The 14,733-nt window shown below is 34.5% G+C and overlaps 1 protein-coding gene across 1 annotated transcript in view; it reads right to left on the bottom strand.

The window, feature by feature from the left end:
- Nucleotides 1-561: 561 nt before the first annotated feature.
- Nucleotides 562-14,733, bottom strand: part of LOC112053007 (segmentation polarity homeobox protein engrailed) — a 30,232-nt gene continuing 16,060 nt past the window's right edge. Inside the window, exons 2-3 of the mRNA XM_024092264.2 lie at nt 4,351-4,442; nt 562-3,784 (exon numbers count right to left, since the gene is read on the bottom strand). Of these exons, the coding sequence (XP_023948032.2) occupies nt 3,554-3,784; nt 4,351-4,442 (323 nt within the window). The 3' untranslated portion in view covers nt 562-3,553. The remainder of the gene's footprint in view (nt 3,785-4,350; nt 4,443-14,733) is intronic.

Genomic DNA, 14,733 nt, shown 5'->3' with positions numbered 1-14,733 from the left:
ATTGAGGTTTACTTAAACAGGTACTATACAATGTTTAAAATCCCTTTTCCACCATGTTATAAAATGTATACTTAACCCTGCAAAGTATAGTAAACCCTGCTCGCAAGTTTCAAGATCACAAGTCCCCAATCTACTCGATGTGTTTCCTCTACCACAAAATAATGGCACAACCACTGTCGCTGCTACCACCGATATAAATCGTTAGATGGGCCCCTCCATACTAAAGAACGTACAATTCTATGACATTACCCAAAGACGTGCACGCACAATCTTAGTAAGTAACAAGCGCATGCTGTGAGTGGACGTGGACTTAAAAAAAAATTACTGTTTTTTTTTTTATTGTAATGCCTTAATTATGCCTTCGTGTTCATTTTGGAAGTGTAAAAACACAAGCCACAACATGAATATAGAGAAATGTGTTACGAGTGATGAACTCAATGTGCGAAACCAATGACAATTCCGCGACGCTTTGAGGCCCATCTAACGATCTACGATCGATGGCTGCTGCCCGTCACATCACATCACACTATGATCTTATAAATAAAAATGAAACACAAGAGATAAATTTTCAAAACCAGTGATATAATTTATTAATCTTTTAACTTAGTCTAACGCAGTCTAGTTAACATACAGTTAAAATATTATAGACCCCGACTGTTCAGATTTGTCCAAATAATGTAAGCACATCCAATTTATGTTAGTTTATGTTTCAGGACTCATTGGAACCACAGAATGCTGCTAGGAAGCTGAAAAGACATTAGTTGACCACCTTTTCTGAAGAAGGTTTTTAGGTATTTTAACATTTTGGAGAGGTAGACATAAACGATACCATACAAAACCTTTGTGTAAAATCGTTTATGTTTATAAAAAGAATTTGAAATTGGTTTAGAAACCGTTGAAAAACAATCCACAAGAGGTTTTATGTTTGGAATTTGTTTAGGAAATATCTTAACAATCAGGGTTTAACTATTTACAAATTACAATAAAAGTGGAAGAAAATAGGCGACTAAATAAAACATAATAGCTAATAATATTTAGTATAACTAATTAATGATTAACATAGTAACTAAATTATAAATATGACTTTTTAAAACATTATCAATATAAGATTATGACATTATTTACAATATTTACACATTTTAGTGAATATCTTACATAACAATACTGTTTTAGTTGGTTCTAAATCTATAAATTTAACATTGTAGGTAATTAAAAATAGTAACAGAACGATATGCTTGTCAGACTGTGTTCACGGTCAACTTCGTAAATACTAAACAGATTTTCATGCGATGTTCAGCAAAGCTATAGAATTTTTAGAACAATATTGTATGACAGTCACACATTCGCCATTTTGCAAAATCTAATGCTACAGCTTGGCAAATTCGACTTCACCCCCGCGCAGCCTTTCCCCCCGTCGCCCGCATATCATGGGAGTGTCATCACCAAACTTGCCAAGCTATAGCCATTTACCATCCAATGATGAGTGGTTAGCATAGGTGTTGCATATTTTGTTGGGAGAGAATTAATATAATTTCGAAAGAATTAAAGTATACAATTTTGGACTATCTCCTTTGTAGTAGTAATCTAAGTTAATGAATTAAGCCTCAGAAACAAAATTTTAAATAGATATCTATCTTACTAGGTATGTATATTTATTATATTTACATATTTGCTTGGTTATTTTCATCGCATCTTCTAGTTCTATTCTAAATATAATCTATGTTTACAGATACACTCTTTAAATCCTTTTGGCGAGTGTATGTAGAGTTCAAACACACCGTGTCGTTCCAATTCAGCTCGACGGGTTTAGGTCTATTATCAATGAATCCGTTACATTATCAAATGTTAGGGTTGTTTGGTGTTTTTTTGGTGGCTTGAAACGGGACTCGAACTCTGACCTAACACTAATGAGATTCTAGGTAAACTTATAAATATTTATTTTCGAATTGTTTTTTTCTTTTTGGGTTTAAAAGGCATACTTAAACGCGCACCAATATAAACGAGTAACTAGAGATGAGAGATAAACAATTAATGAACAACATCAAAAATATCGCTATCTCTTATGTTGCTTTGGGAGAAAAGAGAAAGCTATATTTCAATTATCTATCTATTTTCAACTCTGACGCTATTGGACGATTCGTCACAAGGTATCTCATTTGACGCTAAGCTCTCATTCGCACGAGAGTTTTTTAACGGACGATAAAAAAGCTTTATAGTATGATGTTAAACGAAGTCTATTTCTAACGCCCAAAATGGAAAATGTAACACTGCTCGAAAAAAAGCGTCGTGTTTTAAATACACTTGGGAATGCATTTGTTGTATTTGAACGTTTTACTAACGTCCGTTAAAAAAACTCTCGTGCGAATGAGGGCTTACTGATAACAAAGAGTTATTTATTAATATAATATTATTTAAAGTACAGGAACTATTTTGTGCTTAGAAATATTTTACCATGATGTGTCATTTTTTATTTATTGAACTACCCGCATTTTATTAAAATGATGGATTTCGTTTCAAAGGAAATTTAATTCAAAATCTCCTGTAATCTTCATTATAAATTACGTACGATACCACCACACTTTTTCAGGTAGGTACAATTTCATTTCAATTATTTATATTTATTTATGTATTTAAATGCGGGTAGTCGAGTACAACTTTAAGTAACAATTGAGAGCTAACACATCATACGCAGCTAGGCGGTAAGAGTGAAATTTATTCTAATTTATTTAGAATTATTAAAATTCTAAGACAGGTAGATCAGTGCAATAGGGTAGTTGACACATTTTTTTAAAGGATCTTAACTACTCAATGATATAAAATAATCATTGGTTCTACTAGATAAATAAAAATCATATTCTTTTGAGACATGAAAACATAAAGAATAAATATTTTTATGACAATACCAGTTATCAATTAATTCGACGTTAATTGCTTTAGTGACATCAATTGTAACATCGTGACGTCACAAAATGGACTACAGCATTTTTGACGTTTAGAACAATTAAAAACTAAATTAAGTTTTCTATAAAAACATTGACTTCTATTAATTAATATCGATATATTTCGGACCCTTATTCCATGAAATTAATATTTTTTTATATTAAATTTGATTTGAGTCAACTACCCAATTCTAGATTACAAGTAAGACCCAGGGCCACCATTTACGTACGTAATACATTTCTACATGACGCTTACACGTGTCAAGTCATTCTAGACCGGGTAGGTGGGCACAACCCTCATCATTATCAACCCATATTCGGCTCACTGCTGAGCTCTAGTCTCCTCTCAGAATGAGAGGGGTTAGGCCAATAGTCCACCACGCTGGCCCAATGCGGATTGGCAGACTTTACACACGCAGAGAATTGAGAAATTTCTCAGGTATGCAGGTTTCCTCACGATGTTTTCCTTCACCGTTTGAGACACGTGATATTTAATTTCTTAAAATGCACACAATTGAAAAGTTGGAAGTGCATGTTCTGGACTGGATTTGAACCCACACCCTCCGGAATCGGAGGCAGAGGTCATATCCACTGGGCTGTCACTGGGCACAACCCTACGTGACATTAATCTCCTCTTCATCATCACTCTCGTTGGCAGTGCTGTGGTTGTACAACCCTTGCGCCATCAGCTGCAGCGCCAGCGGGTTCCTCTGACCTGATGCTTTCTTGATCTTGGCGCGCTTGTTCTGGAACCAGATCTTAATCTGCGCTTCCGCCAGCCCCAGCTCAGCTGCGAGGGTCTGACGCCTTCTCTCTGTGAGGTAGCGATTTTCTGCGAACTCGTGCTGTGGACAAAATTGGTTGCTTAGAACTTCGTTTGTTGCTGTGGTGATGACTTAACCTAATCTATAATCTGTGCTGCTAATTTAGTCGGTTCAGAAAAGGAAGCCACTGACCAAGCGATTCGCAGGGATTCCCTGGATACAGGCGGTTCAGAATCGTGATGTTTGGAAGTCCCTACAAAAGGTCTGTGGCCAGCAGTGGACGTCCATCTGCTGATATGATGATGATGATGATGATGATGATGCAAATTAAAAAAAAAATCATAAGGCATACCCAAAATTATAGTGCAACTCAGTTTGATACTTGCAATTTAATTATTTTTTACATTGTTAGTAGTATTTACGTAATGTTTTCACACGTATGCGTTTGTTTAACAACCATTAATAGATTTCTTTTTAATTTGCCGGGCGATTTTAGTCTCTAATTTCCAGTACCCAAGCTCTAGTTGACGTTAATAAAACGCGGTAAGAAGTAAAAATTAAATTAATAAAAAAAATTCAAAACTTCAAGTTTTTTTTTAATTATGTCCAGTAGGTACCCAAGTCAGTTTTAAAAAAGTTTTAGTTACCTTTAGTCGAGCAAGTTGCGCCGCACTGAACGCTGTTCTGGGTCTCTTCTCTTCTGGGACCGACTTATTCTTAACTCTTCTACTTCTTGGACCTGTGGACAAGATAACACATTTTTAATCTATCGTCATTTGTTACGTAATACTATATATCAATGAGGTCATTTCGACGCCTGGTCCGATTTTGGTAAACTTTTTTTGTGTTAAGTAGAGTACGTTTGAATTAAGATCAAACATAATCGGAAAATATTTTTACGGATTGCTTGTAAGAGTTAACGTAGGTATAACTCGCCAGAAGTAAACAAAACAATGTAGTTTTAAAGTTACTAGATCTAGATCTATCTGCTGAATAAAAAATACTAAAAAATCGAACATATATAAAGGATACGCGGCGCTAGTGTCGACCAGTGTACATTAGCTCCGTATAAATTTTCATTTAAAAATACAATACGTCAGATTTTTTAACAAAGATAAGTTTATTTCCACTCTAATTATCGCTTAGTATATGTGAAAGTGTTCGTGAGGTTTTTTATAAAGGATTTCCTATCTAAAACTGTGCTTAAAAACTGTGTCGTGCATCTATACAATAACACACCAGAAACATTCCAAATATCTATAATCTCTGGACTGAAGTGTTGTGCAAAACTTTTTCTGACTGGGCTTACTATCGAACCTGCTAAACATTGTCTCAAAGTGATTAAAATAGTTATTTTTCGCTGTGTGTGAACATTACGAATATATATTTTTTTCGATGTGGGTATATAAATAATCCATTGTTGGACAAGTCGGTTGCGATATACCTAACTCCATTCGCACCTAAAAATTCACCAGTGCTATCAAACGTTTCGGTGGCGTATCGGTTACATACGTCGGACTCGAGCTCGAGGTACCCAGTTCGAAACCTACCACTGTGGAAGACTTTTTTCATTTAAATATATATTTGTAATTTTTCTACAAATTAATAAATTAAAATGGTTGGAACTTGCGAGGCTTGCCGTGAGAATATCAGCGTTATTGTAAAAAGGATTAAATGCAATCAATGTAACAGCATGTACCATTCTGAATGTGTCGGATTTACTGGAGATTCAACATCCGCACGTACGCAATGGAAATGTCCAAGTTGTGTATCTAGTGTGCGTAAAGGTGGAGACAACAGTAACACACCGGTACGTACTGACAAATCACACAAGAATCCACGTTCCATTGACGCTGATTCCGAGGCTCCTGTGACCGGGTACGATAGCAGTGTGCCTCTCACAGATAATACTTACCTAATTAGCCGATTTGAAAACATCCTAGACGTGAAGCTTAAAACAATCAAAACTGAAATTATTGAAGAGCTGAAGTCCACAGTCTTTGCTGAATTAAAAAGTGAATTAGTAGCATTGTCCTCTGAGTTCACCCAGTTGCAGGCGTCTTATAGCCAGCTCCAGACAGAAAACGACCATCTAAAGAACAACATGCGCTCAATGCAAGATCGTATCACTGCGTCTGAGGATCAACTCATCGAGATACGCTCACAGTTCGGTAGGCAACAACAGCAGGCAAGAATGAATAACTTAGAAATAGTCGGCTTGCCTCAAACTAGCAGTGAGTCTGCCACAAACCTCATAGTGAAAATTGCTAAACACGCAGGCGTCGAATTGAGATTGGACGAGATTGAATTTGCCCACCGTGTCCAGCCTCAACATACGATAGTTGGTAGACCCAAGCCCATAGTAGTAAAATTTACAGACCGCTTAACAAAAGATAAAATTATCTCAAATCTAAAAAAGAAGAAAGGAATCAGCACTAAAGATATAGGGCTTGAGGGCACAGGGAAGAAATTCTTTGTTAATGAACACCTAACTCCAGAAAACAAACAATTATTAAGGGCAACCAAAGGACTTGCAAAAGAAAAAGCCTATAAGTTTGTATGGGTTAGGAATTGTAATATTTTTTTACGAAAAAACGAAGAATCGCCAGCTTTATCTATAAAGACGGAAAAAGACTTGCTCAAGTTCAAATAGTCTTCTACATTTTATTTTGCAAAATTCTATTTATTCTTGTTAAAATCCCAATAATGTCTTCAATTTTGCTTAAAAATTACAATATTAGTAATAATACTCAACTTTTTATATCTCATATAATACACTTTACACAACTTACTGACACACCTCACTCTGCAAACACACTTGCACACATACACACATTCATCGCGAAGAACACCTTACGGCTTTCTGAAACACATAATACTTGTAAGTTTCTCCTAACACTTTGCACAGGGAACAACTCAGCCAGACTATACAACACTTACGAATCAATCCCGAAATTAATAAATTACTACTACGTAACTCAATCAAAGAATGTCAGATCTCTAATAATCCTACTAATTACAAAACCACGTACAAAACTCATTAATAAAGCTTTTATATTAATATTACGGTACTTATTATGTATTTACAGTTTATGAGCCCATTAAAATAGTTTACCAAAATGTGCGTGGTTTACGTACCAAAACACACGATTTTAGACAAAGCATACTAAACAATGACTATGATTTAATTTTAATCACCGAATCGTGGCTGACTAGTGGCATCTATGATGGTGAGATATGTGACAGCAGATATGACGTCCTGCGATGCGATCGAAATCCTAAAACGTCCGATAAGAAGTTGGGCGGTGGAGTGTTACTGTGTGCGTCAAAAAAATTACATATCCAACGCCATGATGAATGGTCCTGTCCAGGTGTTGAGTCTCTATGGGCTACTATACCATCTGAATATATTAAAACCCAAAATCGCAACATCCATATTGGGTTGATTTATGCGCCGCCTGACACCTGTCTCCCGACACGAATAATTACAATATCTTCTCGCCTTGCTGAAATAGTTGCATTATATCCAAATGACTACATCCTACTGGCTGGAGACTTTAACTTGCCTAACGTCACATGGTCAGACTCTGGGCCAGCTTTAAATAGAAGCGGCTCAATAGATTTGCAAAACGCTTTCATAAATATTAATGATGTATGCAATTTATCAGATCTAAAACAACAGAATACTGTTGAAAACAGTAATCATAAAATTTTGGACCTGCTATTTAGCAACATTGAATTTAATGTACATAGATGTACCTACCCCCTTGTTCCTGAGGATAAACACCATCCGAGTGTCGAGTTTAATTTCTCTAGTCTACTGGTACGTAATGCCCCTAAGAAACCTGTTCAGCGGCCTGACTTCTTTAAAGGTGAGTATACAAAAATAAACGATTATCTTTCTAAAATTAAGTGGCATGAAGTGCTTTTGGGGGATTCAATCAATGACGTAGTAGACATTTTTTACTCGTACCTAAACGAATGTATAAAGCAATTTATTCCGGTAAAAGTAAAATTCAAATCTAACTTTCCTGTTTGGTACTCAAAGTCTTTGATCCATATAATAAAAGAAAAGCTTCAAAAGCACAGGAAATGGAAGACGGGAAATAATCCACGAGACTATGATGAGTTTGCAATATTGAGGACGCGACAAAAACTTGTCCAGAAGAAGTGCTTTTCTTCATACTCTGAGCGTATGCAAACTTATATCCATAAGGACCCGAAAATGTTGTTTTCCTACATGAAATCTCTGAGGACTAATACAGTTGGCTACCCTACTAAACTGACGCTAGGACAAACAACATACACGGATTTAATTTCAGCTAGCAATGGGTTCAGTAAATATTTTGAAAGTGTTTTTGCAAAACCTGCGACATTGTACGATGCCCCGCTTTCTATCAGCACGACACAAAATGAATCAATTTGCAAAATTATAACTGACGAAACCGAAGTCCGTAATTTGTTAAAAGCTCTAAAAACCAACAAAGGATCCGGCAGTGATGGCATTCCCCCTATATTCCTAAGCAAGTGCGCTTCTTCTTTGGCTAAGCCTCTGTCCATCATCTTTAACTTATCTATAAATTCTTTCTCTACCTTCCCCGATAAATGGAAAGAGGCGTTAATCGTTCCAATTCACAAAAGTGGATCAAAAACTCAGATAGAGAATTACCGGCCCATATCCATCCTAAATGTTATGAGTAAGCTGCTTGAGACGCTTGTCTATAGTCACATTAGCCCTGTTATCTCAAGGTCGATCCCAAACCAGCAGCACGGATTCATGAGGAATCGCTCTACTGTTACAAATTTGGCTATATTTACTGACTATGTGTTGAGAAGTATGGATCAAAGATGCCAAGTAGATGTAATATATACAGATTTCGAAAAAGCCTTTGACCGTGTCGATCATGTAATCTTATTACAAAAACTGAGCACTTTAGGGATAAACGGAAGTCTCTACCGATGGTTCACATCTTACATTAAAAATCGCATGCAAGCAGTGGTATTGGGATGCGCCAGGAGTAATTTTATATCAATACCCTCAGGGGTACCCCAAGGATCTATTTTAGGTCCTCTTTTGTATAATGCTTACCTGTTTGACATAGGAAACAGCTTTGCTCACGCCGAACACTTGTTGTTTGCAGATGATAAAAAAATTTTCCTTAAAATACGCAGCCAGGATGATTGTCATAAGTTACAACAAGATCTTGATGCCTTAACTGAATATTACTCCAGAAACAGAATCATTGTAAATGTTAATAAATGTCATCACATAACTCTGAGTCGTAAAATAAACTCAATAACATTCGACTATAAGATTAATAACATGCAAATTGTTAAGGTTAATACTGTTAGAGACTTAGGCATAAGCGTTGATAGTAAACTCTCTATGAATGATCATGTTGATGTAGTAGCTGACAAAGCGTACAAACAACTCGGTTTCATAAAGCGAGTAACACGCAACTTTAATAATATTGAAGCCATAAAAACACTATACTTCGCGTATGTCCGAAGTACCCTTGAATACGCTAGCAACATCTGGTCGCCCTACTATGTCATACACACACAACGGCTTGAGTCCATCCAAAAACAATTCCTTAAATATTTGGCATTCAAGGAATTTAAAATATTTAATAGTTATGAGGATGCTTGCAGGCATTACAAAATTGACACACTAGAAAGGAGAAGAAACTTGAGTGATATGTTACTGCTTCAAGCAATTTTAACAGGCAGACTGGATTGCCCTTCCTTGTTGTCAATTTTTTCTATCAACGCTTCATCTTTTAGACCACTACGTCGACACACAGCGTTACTGAGTGTTCCCAAATGTAATACTATATATGCGCAAAATTCTATAGTATTACGTCTGGCCCGAACATATAATAAAGTTTATTACAATTTAGATTTATTTTACCTATCTAAAACACAACTTAAAAAAGAAGTGATTAAGTCACACAGAACTTTATAATTTACACTTACACACGCACACACACACACACACACACACACACACACACACACAAACACGCAAACTTACACACACACTTACAAAATTTTGTTAAGATTTTTTAGAACACTTTTATCTTTTAATGTTAATATAGGTACCCGAAATTGTATTGTAGCTTTGTATATATGTATAGTCTGTAATCTTTGTGGCCTTAGTTTTAAGCTTATGTAATCTAATAATTATGTACCTACTGTTACGCTGTTGATTACAAATAAATCTATAAAATAAAATAAAATAAAATATTTATCGTTTATGTATACCTAGGTATCTTTTTTTTTCTTCTTTACAAAAAAATCCACACACAACCTATAGCCAAACCTTTTTTCTTACGAGTACTTAACCATAGAATCTAAAGAGGTCACGTGTCAATTTAAAAAAAAGACAATATACATAACTCAAAACGATTATCAATGCTAATTACAAGTAATTACATGTGTAATTACATCCTTACCCTTCTCTAAATAGGGCTGGCCTGTAATTATTACAAAATGGAGTCTTGTTGGGAAGCAAAATATCAATTAAACTACATTAATTCAGTTTAATGGACTTAATGGGTTTAAATACGGGCTTGTGGGTACTAGCCACACATTTAAGTCAAACTAGACATTCTTCCGACCAAAATTCGGTCACTACGACCAATGTTAAAATGAGTCGTAACTAATGATATTACTAGCAGATGCCCCGCATTTTCCCTTTTCCATGGGAATATGTAGATAAAATATGATAATCATAAATAACGCGACTTTCATAAATAACTTTGAACTCTCTACAAGGACCTCGTCATCCAAATCCACATAGCGTAACTACTGGCCCAACTAGACTGTTAATATACATTATACATAAACATACAAAGTAATATTAAATAGGCAACCAATTTAGCTCTAGCTACCAATTATAAATGAATAATAATTAACAAATACATTTCCTTTCCAGTAAGTACAACAATGATTACAATATAAATAATTATATCAATTAATTTCAGTACTTTTAATTACAATTAAGTTGTTATTACAAAACGCTTAAATCTTTTTGATTACACTTTATTGCTAATAAACCTTTGCTTCTTACTTGTAAAAAAAAAACGAAACGTCAAAACTTTAATGTCGGCCACTACTCACTGTAACATTTTCATTACGATATTCATAATAAAAGGCTGATTGTAATCTCTTGCGTTTTAATTTACAACAATTTATGTAATGTAAATTAACTTGCGCGGATAATAAAGTTACATAATTTGAATATATAATTGTAAAGTCTCTTTATTTCAACTAAGTATTATGTTTAAAAAAAAGAATTGCTATGATAATAAACATGACACGATTTATTTAAAGGCTGGCTCTGTATGATAATAATCCATATTTTTCGATTGGCTTTTTACAAGACGTGAATGCTATCCAGTAATAAAACAAATGAAAAAAAAAACTTTATTTATGGTTTAAGAACTTGTATTGTCTAGTCTAGTCGAGTCTAATGTTTTACGTAGTGTTACTATCCTCTTTGGCTTAATATTTGAACAGTAAATTTTACTTTATCTGCAGCTACGATCGTACAGTTTAGCGTGCGACTGTTGCCTGCAATAAATCTCTACACGCGGCCAACCCCTATCAACAGAGGGAGTTAGTTTACTGTGCGATACGGATCCGACACGATGCGATAATGAACAAAATAAGTAGCTAGGGCGTTGGCAATGTAAAACTCTTTTAACACATTCTGTTTCGTTTATTTTACTTTTAAACGCTGATTCTTTACACTTCTTCTTTGTCCTATATCACCCCTTGGAGAGAGAGGGCATAAAGAATGTCTCTACGGCCGAAGACGAAATTGCCTTTCATCTCATTTCAAAATTCAGTAGGTCAATACCATAGTGACCATTGTAAATTAACCATTTTTTGTCTTTGTTTAAGTACATAAGCGATAGTTTCGGCGTAAAAAAATATGTAATCGAATCGATATCATTTAGAATACCAAGGTTGTGTATTTCTGCACTCTTTAAAATCTTTAGTTGAAATAGTTGACACATTTAACAAATAATTCTAAAAATAATTGAAGTCCTCAGAAAATGTCGTGTGACGTAAAGACATCAACAGTTCTAAGTCCTACTACCATTTTAATCCATGACAGTAAAAAATGGCGTCCCCATAACCAAAGACAATTTCAAGTTTTCTATTATTTACTAGTAAACTAGCAAAAATCAATAAATAGTAATTTATGTAAGTAACTGTTTATTAAGCAATGTTTCAATAATTAATTTAAAATTCTATTTGAAAAATTACAATGAATTACTTATGTATATTAAATTTTCAATTATTAAAATTAAATCAGTTCTATTGTCTATGATTTTTATGTATTTTTAAAGTAATAATGATTCTTATTGCAAAGTCATAAAGGTTGAAAATCGATTGAAAGTATGAAAGTAAATTATTTAAAAATAAAACGTTCCATAATCAAAGCATTTATCGCTTTTAAATTGTATTCCCTGTGTTTTATAGCGCAAATTCGCTTGACGTAATCCATTTGAAAACGGAGCGATGGCATCTTTAATGAATTCTGAGTTTTATTGCCACAGGAATAGAACAGGAAATGGCGTAAACACGTTACGTGTAAAGGGAACGAGCGAATGAAAAATGTGTTTTAACATCTTACAAATAGAGTTTCTTTTTATTCAAGTTTTGTTTTGAGGCAGTTTATCACTCGATAAAAGCGGCCAGTAACAGTTTTTTTTTTATTTGCGTTTTTAATTAAACAAACTTCGTTTAGGATTTTCCGTAACGAGGTGTAATGTTTCTTAACGTGGCTGGAAAATATTGCTTTCCGAGCGTTGTGGAGTTTTTATTCGGGGTTTTAAAACGCGTGTTCTTTTTTTATTGTTGGCAAGAGTTTGGTATTGTGGTTTATGGTATAGTCAATCTATTTCGGTTAGTCCGTTTGGCTTAGGTTGTAGTGGTAAGGAATACAGACTAGCGTTTGACATTGCGTTTTGGTGTATATAATTGACTGTGTAGGCATAGACTAATAAATTAGGTAGACGGCAACTCGCTGTCAAATAATTGATAATGGTAAATAAACAATTCTTATAAGAAATTAAAAGTCTTGTTTAAATGTGAATTGTTTGTCAAAATGTGTTTAAATGTGTAAGCTCTTCTCAGTGATGCTGCCTTCGGAACCGGTAGAGTAGTCACTACACACGGACAAACCTGACATTTTAAATTGAAATAAATGAATTTTTTGATAATGCTCTTTTTGTTAGAACAGGGAACATTTGAATGTACTAAAAAGTACACTGTTATAATTATAGTCATCACAGTATGCTAGAATTTGGCTGCTGGAATATGACTGGAATCAAAAGGAAAATTAAAAAAAGAAATTTAAACAAATTAAAAAAAAACATAAATTATGTGTGAAAAAAATTAATTAGCGAGTCTCAAACTGAGTTATTTAAATATTTGCACTATAATTTAGACAATGCTCTCCGATTTTTATAATTTGTCAGGCGATTTCAGTTTCTACCTCCATTACCAAACTTTATAAATGAGTGAAAATTATGTTGCACCACTTTACACGGAGAAAATATTTTATACTAGAAAAATATTTTTTTAACCGAACTACTTACTGAGCTAACGAATTTTCTTCATTTTCTTTTAATGTCGGTTAAAAATTGTATCTACGTCGGTGAAGCAGATTAAGTAATAGTAATATAACAGGGCCGCCATTTTGTGGTGAAAACTGGCGCAATTACCGTTTTAAAACAGACAAACAATTAAACTTTGTATATTAACATTCCAAAGGGACCGCTCGTTAGGGCGCTCATAGTAATTTATTGGGTGTTTGTGTGTGTGTCACTTTCTAGCTAACTACCCTCAGTTGTAATACAATAATGGCGGGTATCATTTAAAAATTAATGCTATATAGAGATATTATTTTTTTTCAATTAGATGTGACTCGCATAATAAAGTATGTACAGAATATGTATTTACAAGCAGCGTGGTGAAGCCGGTGAAACATAAAATACCCAAACGTCTCGCGTCTCCTTTATATCCGCATACCTATACAAACTTTTTTCATAAATTCATTCATTTGTATTTTAAAATCAAACACTCACAACTATTAAACTAATATAATATTTAATAATTACCTACCAATAAAAAATACTCCATTTTATTTCTTTAGTTTTGTGTTTTAAAATATTTAAATTTTAAAAACGTAAGACGCCATTTTTCTTGAATAATATTGATAATTACTTGCGACGCTTCGTGTCGTACTGACTCGAGAATGTATTCGTTTTTGAATTTTGTATTTGGAACAGCCACGACACCGTCCAGTTCCGTGCGCTCTTTCTATTATTTGTTTGTTGTATGTAAATTTGTGTGTGTATGTTTGTTCCTCTATTACGCTGCGGCTACTGAAGCGATTTGGCTGAAATTTAGAATGGAAATAAATTTTACTCTGGATTAACACATAGGCTACTTTTTATCCCGGAAATATCCATGGTTCCCGCAGAATTTGTGAGAAACTGAATTCCACGCGGACGAAGTCGCAGGCGTCAGCTAGTACTTGAATAAAGAGATTTCAAGTTTGATAAAAAAGGGCACAACATAATTCCTCATAATTCCCACAATAATGACGGCAATTAGGTCGAAATTAACAAAATGGCGGCTAATTTGCGAGTAAGACATAAAATTCCATTTCGCTTGTTATGGCTTTCGGCGCACATACTTTTGGAAATTTAACATTTTACGGTAAATTACGGTGGTCTTGAAAGTCTACATAAAGACGACTTTCGAAATAGAGGGTTAAAAATTCGATTCCCAAGGATTTATTTTTAATTTTTATTTTGACAGTTTAGCCCTTGACTTGACTAGAAGTCCTGAGGTCGACTTTTTTCCCAGCATATCAGTTGAGAATTTTATATCTTCTAAATTGGCTCAGGTCTGGTCTGGTGGCTTCGGCCGTGGCTAGTTACCACCCCGGCAAAGCCGTCAAGCGATTTAGCGTTCCGGTACGATGCCGCGTGGAAACCAGAAGTATG

The sequence above is a fragment of the Bicyclus anynana genome, chromosome 18, assembly GCF_947172395.1.
Source record: "Bicyclus anynana chromosome 18, ilBicAnyn1.1, whole genome shotgun sequence".
NCBI classification, from domain to species: domain Eukaryota; kingdom Metazoa; phylum Arthropoda; class Insecta; order Lepidoptera; family Nymphalidae; genus Bicyclus; species Bicyclus anynana.
The sequence above is the reverse complement of the archived record's forward strand: the minus strand, read 5'-3'. Positions and strand labels throughout refer to the sequence as shown.